This window comes from Agelaius phoeniceus, chromosome 4 (assembly GCF_051311805.1).
Source record: "Agelaius phoeniceus isolate bAgePho1 chromosome 4, bAgePho1.hap1, whole genome shotgun sequence".
In the NCBI taxonomy this organism is placed as follows: domain Eukaryota; kingdom Metazoa; phylum Chordata; class Aves; order Passeriformes; family Icteridae; genus Agelaius; species Agelaius phoeniceus.
Window position 1 is genome coordinate 32,017,934 of NC_135268.1, and position 9,088 is coordinate 32,027,021.

Below are 9,088 nucleotides of genomic sequence, written 5' to 3' on the forward strand. Positions count from 1 at the left end.
TCAAAGACAAGACTGCCCAACCCTGGCAGACAGGATGGACATCTCAAAGGGGTCTGCCTTCCCCCACAAAGGAAGGGACCAAGATCAGTAGGGGTGGATGGATCCCACCTGAAACCTTTAGTGTTTATTTAATCTGTGAAGCCCAGGAGGACAAGAAAGAGACATAATGGCAGCTTCTCACTAGAGGAGCACATGGATGTTCAGCATCCACACAGGCAGGCTTCCACTGAGGCTAAGGAACAAAAACTTAATGTGCCAGTGGAAACCTGTTTTCCAAAAGCACAGACCCCTTCCTTACACATGAGTGTAAAGATGTCTTTGCTCTTCAGCAATCTTTCTGAAAAGAGCAGACAGTGGCTGTATTTGAGAAGCACTGAAAAAAAGGCTAAAAGTGAGCTGCTTTACCAGTATTTGATGATCTTGTTAAATGGTATGCAACATGTCAGTGAGATTAGAAGTAAGGAAGTTTGCTCATGCCTCTTTCCAGAAGCACAGAAATATTACTCAGTGTAAATACTTGTGTAATTTATGCTGTAAAGTATAAAGGTAAATACAATGTGGTCTTCTGTAATTGTGTGACCAATATAACTGATATTCCATGCAGCCAGTTTTTTTTCTAGAAGATCCTTAGCACACACTGTCAGCAAGCTGATTTAAACCCCTTACCCTTAGAAGAATTCTTGTTTGGCATATGTGCTGAGAAATATTCAGGTAGTTCCTCATCTTGCTTGGTCTGGTTAGTCATAACCTTTTAGTGGTTGCTAGAAAATTATAGCCTGCTTTGGGAGTTGCATTTTGATGAGTTATCATGGAATTGTCTTATTTTGAAGCTACTAGTATGCATGATAAGCTATCTAGGATTCATCAATGGGATGGACAATCTATGTCCATATTTATAAAATCAAAGCTTAGGAGATTCTTACAAGTCAGTCCTAAAATGCATGCATTCTTTATCAAAGTGTACTCCATGTTGGGTGTGTGACAAAACGGAGAACCCACACCATCCTTGGTTCTGTCTGAGAGCTGGCTCCCACTGCTGTTGTACTCCCCTTGAAATGAAATGAGTGTGAATGTTGAACTTGGTTAGACTTTCACAGTCCATGTCAGTGGAGGCAGGATTGTGAACATACTTCTAAATATTTTTACTTCTTTAATACTCCTAAACCAAAGTAAATAACTCAAATTAAAAATTTTTAACTCAAGTCAATGTGTGAGCTGCCAAAGACATGGACAAAGTTCATATAAAAAGGGTTTTTAAATCAGTATTTCCTTGTCAGTTAAAAATAAAATCAAAAGAGTCTTGTTGATAATTAATAATTTTTTTTATTTTTTAATCTCCAAATGTGCTCAGATGCCTTCAAATTCACAGGGTAAAGGTTCATCACACATACACATATAAAAAAATCTTTTCAACTTGTAGTCATAAAATGCATTAAAGGCCTGTCTTTTTACAGGGTTTCTATGGGCCTGATTTTCATTCTAACAGTTTTTAGGGAATAATCAGAGGCTTTAAATGGCAGCCAGACTACACCATTTTCAATCTCGTAGGGGACATTGTACCTGGGGTCGTAGTGGCCGCCCGGGTAGTAAATGCCATTGAGGTTGGCAGCCTGGCAGCTGTTGTACCACCAGCCCCCCCCATACATCTCGGCACAGTTCTCCTCCCAGTGGTCCTGGTCCCGGTCAAAGGTGCTGAACTTCATCTGGGCATGGGAGGTGTACTCGGTGCCCTCTTCCAGCCAGCCAGCCACCAGCGCGTCCCCGGCGGTGCCCTCGTAGGAGGACACGGCCAGGCTGTACCCCTCAGCTTCAGACCCTACCTGCACGAGATACTCTGCAAACACAGCATTCCCATCCCAGTCCTCTAACTCTACCCGCAGCACAGTATCATTCTGAGTCAGCAAGTGCAGGTTTTCATTGCCCAGCCAAAACTCTCCTCGCCCCCTGCCATCCACGCTGCCGAAACCTTTCTTGTAGTCTTGCCAGGTGCGGTTAAAATTCACTGATCCATCCATTCTTTGTTGGACCAATAGCCATCCTCCCAAAGTGGTCTCTTGGTCGCAATAAACTGACAAAACCTTATTGGATCCCGCTGGCTTGATTTTGAAAATGCCACTTTTGGCACCAGAAGTGTGTTTCTGGCGGATATCATCACAGTCTAAAAAAAAAAGTTGATCTGGTTTGACAGAAGTTATCAGCAAAATTTAATAAAAGGTTCAGAGGAATCCAAATACCAATAGCTCAGAGGAAAATTGTTAAACACGTCTTGGACTATGCTAGGTGTAGTGACAGGCAACATTAGAAAGAATTCAGGAAAGAAAACTTTACATATTTCTTAAATTGTGAATTGTCTATGTAATACCCAAGTATTAATGAAATATTTTCCATTTTGTTTCTGAAGTGGTAACAAACAGACACAGTGCTTGCATTAAATCATCACACTGTTGTACTACAGTATCTAAAATCAATGTGTCAGTTTGGTTATGGATGGAGTTTGGCTCCATTACCTCAATAACTACCTTTCCCAGTGCTGGGTGTCCTTCGCTTCCCTCCTGACGATCTGAAGCTGCGTGCCTGAAAGTCTGGGGTATCCTCTGCACTCTGATCATGTTCCAACCCACCTAGCTGCTCATTAACTTCACGGATCTTTACTGATTTGGATTCAAAAGTAGAGCCTCCCTTCTTGAAACTAGAAGAGCTGGTCGCTACAGTCTTGGAGTGACTTGCACTGCCAGATGGGAATCCAGATGGCTGAAGTCTTCCAAAGTCATCTTCCTCCTCCTCTCCTAAGTCTCCCAATTTGTCTTTTCCCCCATAAGCTCCTGTACCTATGTGGCTACTGCCTGTGTGTCTGCTGGTTGTGAAGCTGCTAGATCCACTAACGTGCTTGGTAGCAGTGGATGGAGAGTCAGGGGTAAAAAATGACTCTAGCTCAGGGAATACAGTCTCTAGCTTGTGCAAGCCATCTGCACCACTAAAATGGTAGGTGGTCCCTTCCCCTCCAACAGTTCCAGGTAAATAGGCACAGTCTGAGCCATCAGAAGAGACTGTTTTCTCAAATACTTCTTCTCTAGGGCCATCAGGCCCAGAGACGACTTTTCTGGTGGTAGTTTTGGTGCATCTACGAACAGCAGAGGAGGTTTTGTCTTCCAGACTAAGGGTTTCTCTCCCATGAGTGGGAATAACTAATTTGCTGGGGTATGAAGATTCATCCCCCCTTGCTTCTGCCGTGCCATACGAGCTGTCGCCTCGGGAGGGTTTCTTGTCTGCTTCTGGTCTTTCTAATACCACTTCCATCTGCTTGATGTCATTAATTATGTTCAGAGCTTGCATTTCTGGGAGAGGCTTATGCTTAAAATGATCAGGAACATTGGAGTCCTTAAGCGGCCTCATTTTCAGTGTGCTTAATGTGGTTGTTTGAAGCTCTGGGTGCAAGTTGATGGAGTTGGCTTGGAGAAGCTGCTTCTGGATGTTGTCGTAGCTTTCTTTGTCCACCTTGTAATCAAAACTTCTAGCACAGGTTCCTTTGCAAGCTCGTATCTTAATATCAATGTCAACCTACATAACCAGACAGAAGTAATTTAGTTAGGGAGCTTTCCCAACTTTCTCAAGCAAGGATATCTTCTACTGAACAGGGGAAAGATGAGAGCTGCCCTAGTACCTCCCACCTATAGCTGAGAGGGGAAGATTCTGTCATGGGGTTACCATTGCTTTCTCAAATGACCCAAATGATGGATTTCTGCTCTAGGAATCAAAATGAGCCTTTGATAAAAACCACTGTTTGTGCCATGACTTTTCCTTGCATTACCATCAGAAGAACTGTCTGCAACCTGGGAACACAGGTTCTCACGCCCACTCTAGCTGTGGGCAGCAGTGGCAGCACTGGGGATGGACAGAGCACATCGCCTTTCTAACTACTCAGCAGCTCCTTACAGGAGGAGAAACACCTCATACAGAAGTAGTTATCAGCAGAGGGAGAATCCTTGTGGCCTGGGAGAGAAGCAGCAGATGGGACTAGAAACTCACGTAACTCATGCTGGTTCCTACAGAGCAGAAGTAGAAAATCAGGATGGATAGGTAGCAACTCATTTGGGGATTTTTCTCAGCAAGTCAGGTCCTGTGAGAGTTGCACCATGTTTTCTCCCAGCAGGAGCACTGCTCACCATAATGGACAGATCCCCTTTCTCTAGCTAAGCACTGGAGAGAATGGGAAGTGCACGGCAGACACCTACCTCTAAGCGCTTCATCTCCACCACTTGTTCCTGGATGCTGCTCCGCAGAGCTTTAATTCTGTTCACTTGAGTGACAACTCTCTGCTTTAATGTCATAATTCTCCGTCTCAGTTCTCCTGACAGGCGACCATAAGTCTCATCAAGCTCTGAAACAAAAATGCCTCACAGTCAGCTATGCCCATGTGCTTTTCTTTCCTAAATATGTCCTAAAATACTACATATTTTAAAATATGTAATTAAACACATAATTGAGAACATATTTCTCATAGTACTGAGCAGTTTAAATTAATTTTTGCTAACTAGTTAAGAGTCTGTTAATATGATTGTTCTGTTTCCTGATAATGATATTCAGTGCAGCCTGTACTTTCACTACATATGGCTTATTCACAAAAAAGTAGTAATTCAGTAATGGATAATGAAAATGGGCCCAAGATACTCACCCTGAGCACTGTCCAGGTTTGGTTTTAGTGCATTTACAGTTTCCACAATTATCTGATTGGACTTCTTATAGTTGTTTTGATTATCTGAGAGCAGTTTCTTGATTTTTTCTATTCTTTGACTGAACTCCTGGTCCTTTTCTTCAATCAGTCCTTGCATTCTGCATCCTGATGGACATTTGGCACCCTAGAATTGAAAGAGGGAAATAACTGTGCTAAAATCCTCAAGAGTAAACATCTCATACAATGGAATCTGTGAAGCACATACTCAGAAACCTGCTGTAACTGTGGGGTGTGGAACAAGTAAACCTTTAGTTTCCCCTCTCCTCTGTTCCTCATGGGTGAGATTTTTTTGTAGATACATATATATTTCCTAAAGGTCTGCTGTAAGAAGTCTGTCATCCAGTTTGAGGGAGGATGTTAGAGGCTAGCATTTTTATGTTCTGACAGACTTAAGTTCTTTGCCAAGAAGTCATCAAATAAATGTAGCATAGAAAAGGCCTGAGATGCAAGAGGCAAGAAAGAGAGAAATTAATAGTTTATATACAAAAACATCTGGTCAATTATTATGAAACATTTACCGAGCAGCTTGTAATCTGACTTCCTAAAAAATTAACTAGTGAGTGATTGTATGTGATGTCTAGCTACTTCTTATCTTTTTCTCACAATTCTCTTTCTGATGCCTTTATTTTATGAACTCCAAATGTGGCAATACCAAAATTCTGAAAAGAAACAATTCTTATGTTTCTCTACGGTGAGCCTTTTAGATTTAATCTGTCTTTTCCAAACTTACTTTCTTTTCTCATTCTGCCCCACTGCAAACTTCTCCCTGTTTATTTTGTCTTCATTTTTCCCTTTTTTCCTTTGTTTCCCACAGGAGACCTGTGCAGGCTGCCCCAAAGTGAAGTGTTACCTGGGCCCTAACACTGAACCCGTGCTGGCCTGTGGCACCTGATGTAGTGATCCAGCTGCTGATCCAGCTGCTGATCCAGCTGCTGATCCAGCTGAGGCCCCCCTTTCCCCCCAGTGTCAATGGCTCACCCAGTCATCATCTGCACAGAAGGGCCAGTTCTTCTCAGACTGGCAGCTGGACGGGGACTTGTGCTCCACAATCCTGGGACCACGCACTCCTGCACCCCCCTGCTCAAAGGCAGTCTTCCCATCTTGTGCCTGCCAGCAGGAAAAAGGGGAGAAGTAAAAGCAAGATTCAGTGAACAGCTGTCAAGGAAGCAGAAACACAAAGCTGATGTCCTCACACAGCTGGTGGGTGGCAAGGACAGCTATCTGGTAAGCATCACACCCAACAGTGCAAGGGTTTTTATTCCAACGTTTCTTGTAAGATATTATATTGCTTGTTTAGTGATGCCCACGATGCTCAGGATACATTATGATAATATCATTCCACAGAAATAGTTTGTCCTGTGTGTAAATACAAAATTAACTTGAAATTAGACTGAAACTGGAAAAGTAAAAATAAATACCTTAAAAATACTATTCCCATTATCTGCAATACTCTAAAATTCTTATTGTCACTTGACCACCTTCTGTCTACACAAAAGTAGCTTACAGATATATGATTTTTCCACCAGAGTTTCTGGTTTTAATCACATTTGCTAACTGGAAGCTTGTAACAGGGTTTTGCCTGACAGCAAGAGCAAGAAAGCTACTAACACAATTTAAAAAACAATTTCAGTGATGGACGGGTTTCACTGTCTTAATGGAAAGAAGAAAAATAAATACACTGAGGTTTTCTTCAAACCTGAGAAGAAAAAGTGATACACAAGTTAATTCCAGGCCAAAACACAATAAAGGTTCCTGCAGTGTTATCACTTAGTAAAAGACCATTTTTTTCCCTTTTTTTTTCATTAAAGAAACCCGTGTTTAAAATGTACTTAGGTCTGACTAGAATCCTCTGTGCACATTTTATGCTTTTCAAACATTATAATTAATGCGTGAAAATATTAATGACTACTTATTATGATTGATGATTAATTCTGAAGCTGAGAAAGTGATCCTAATTCTAATCTTCAGTGTCAGAACTACTCTGAGGAACTGGAATGTTTTTATTAAAATCAGCAGATTCAAATACATTAGTTTGATTAATTAATGATTTGATCTGGCCCAAGTGCCTCCTAAAAGTAGCACATACATCCAAAAATGCCCTTTAGGCATTGACAACTCCAATATGACTGCTTCTGTTTTGTCCCAACTGCTTCATATAATTTCTGTCATTTGTTAAAACAGGCACTTTATTTAAAAAAAAAACAAAACAAAAACAAACCAACAGTTACAAAGAAATATGTAAAGAATATAACATAAGAATATGGACTGAGCCCTCAATGGAGAAAAAAAAGGTTATATTAGCACAGCTGAAAATCAAGTTAATCTCCTTCCTTATCAAAGATTTGATTCTTACTTAGCTGTAGTTTAAGCTGATGTTGCTGCTACAAGAATCCTTGTTTTTAAATACGTCTTTCATAATAAAGGAATTGTGTGTCATTTGTAGGTAGAAGATCCTGCTGAAATGAAAGGGGCACGTTCCTATACTGAAATACTGTCCAAAGGAAAGCACAATTCATCCCAATAAACATGAAAATTCCTGAATGGCTGGACCTACTAGCATCCAGCCAGTTATGTTTAAGACTTAGAGCATTACCTATGAATGTTTGAATTAATGTAAATGGATTTGCTTTGCTGCTCTTGAAGCCTGGCAGATTCAGCAAAAGTGAGTTAAGCAAAACTATAGAGGGCTAGATTCTCCAAAAGTAATGATGAAACTTCATCAGTGAAGTGTTACACTAAACTGCTGCATATGTGTGTGCACTGAATTTTACAAGCTAGGTGATAGAATTTATCTATCTCATGAATTAACATTAAATAAATGCTTACTATTCAAAGCAGAAAGATACAAAAAGAATCAAGTAAGCAAATTCATACCCAGGCTATGCTGAGGCACAGGAGCACACAGAGGATCCTCACAGGTATCATCTTCAGGAGAAGAGCAAGAACTCTGACTGAAAGGATGCTTTTTGCCAGTCTTTTGGTGCAATTTAAACCTGAATGTGAAGCTGAGATTAATCATTATGCTCCCTTCTGTTTGTAGAAAAAACACACCACATGCCCCCCTTCCCCTTCAGTGATTACTTAAGGCCTCTTGCACAAGTTTCTGGTGTTATTTGCCCCAGATAAGTTTGTTCAACACCAACATGCGGGCAACACCAAGAATTCCAGGAAAAAATTCTGTCTATAACTGTTTCTTGTAACTGGACAATCAACCAAGATGTGTGTCAGAGCTAGTGGGATCCAGCAGTGCTTACCTGCTGGAAAACACACACTCAGTGTGATGGGCATTTGGCTGCATAAACAAAGAGCTGATATTTGAAAAAGGAAGTCATTGCTTTGCCTGCATGTTGGCGTCGAACAAAATATACTGAGGTCCATGGAGAATGTCCCAGTCAAACTCAAAAAAGCTCAATTTTTAACTCCAAAATAGACACAAAAGTCTAGTGAAAAATCACAAGCTTGTGATCTTCATGCTCAGGAGCACAGGAATTGCAGGCGCAATCACTGCGGGTTCTCCTTGGGCATACAGTCATGGACTGTGCTTTACCCCAGGATCACGTATGATATTTCTTCCACTGAAGCCCTTCTGCCTCACACTGAGTATGGGGATGGTGCTCCACAGGCAAGCATCTGCCCAGAGCTGGACGCTCTTTTCATTGTAGGGTGATGCTCTGCAGACTGCTTAAAGCTTCAAGCATCTTCCTATGGTACATTACATTCATTCCCTGGCCTTTTCACAGTTGTAGAAACCAGGTGAGAAGGTTAAGTCCAAAAGTAGCTATTAATTTTTGGGATCCATTTTGATAGCCTGAAGCCTTCGGAGCACACCCTATGTGCAGATCCCATTGCTGGCAGCTGCCTCTCTGTGCCAGCACCACGGGGCTCAGGGGGAACAGCTGGCAGCCAGCTCTGAGACACATGAGTGTCTTACCTCTGGTCCCACAGGAACTGGCTGATCAGGGCATGAATAGCCCCTAGTTCTGCAGGGTATCAGCTGTAAGTAAGGCACCACTGTGCCCCACCCTGTCCTGCTAACTATATGTGTTGGAATCTATGCAAAAACTAACTCATCCTTCATAATGCAGATGTGACATGTCACTTGGGTTCTAGCTCTTCCCAGTTTGTCTGTGCTTGATTTTGTGATCATCAATAATAACTTAACATTATATTTGTAATTTAATGGGCCTTAAAAATCAATAGTAGTATGAGCTCATAAAGCAGAAGAATTTCTGCCTTTTCAACCATGCTGACAGAGGATGTGATGATTTGCTAGGAGATGTTCCAGGCAGTGGTCACCAGGGTAAGAGGGGACATGGCAAGTAGCATGTTCCAGACCTCTTCTGACCCTGAGGGATG

General features: G+C 41.6%; 1 protein-coding gene across 1 annotated transcript; it reads right to left on the bottom strand.

Moving 5' to 3' along the window:
- Positions 1 to 1,448: 1,448 nt before the first annotated feature.
- FGA (fibrinogen alpha chain) lies at positions 1,449 to 7,657 on the bottom strand. The gene is made up of 6 exons (XM_054633777.2): positions 7,607 to 7,657; positions 5,711 to 5,839; positions 4,673 to 4,856; positions 4,233 to 4,378; positions 2,520 to 3,558; positions 1,449 to 2,158 (listed from the first exon to the last, which is right to left on the bottom strand). Exons 1-6 carry the CDS (start codon positions 7,655 to 7,657, stop codon positions 1,449 to 1,451), a joined length of 2,259 nt encoding a protein of 752 aa, XP_054489752.2.
- Positions 7,658 to 9,088: the final 1,431 nt, after the last annotated feature.

Excerpts from the sequence above, each read along its gene's own strand:
- FGA (XM_054633777.2), bottom strand. The coding sequence starts at position 7,657 with ATGATACCTGTGAGGATCCTCTGTGTGCTCCTGTGCCTCAGCATAGCC. Across the intron at positions 5,840-7,606 it reads TGTGCCTCAGCATAGCCTGG|GCACAAGATGGGAAGACTGC; the intron begins GTATGAATTTGC and ends TCCTGCTGGCAG. Across the intron at positions 4,857-5,710 it reads TCTGTGCAGATGATGACTGG|GGTGCCAAATGTCCATCAGG; the intron begins GTGAGCCATTGA and ends TTTCAATTCTAG.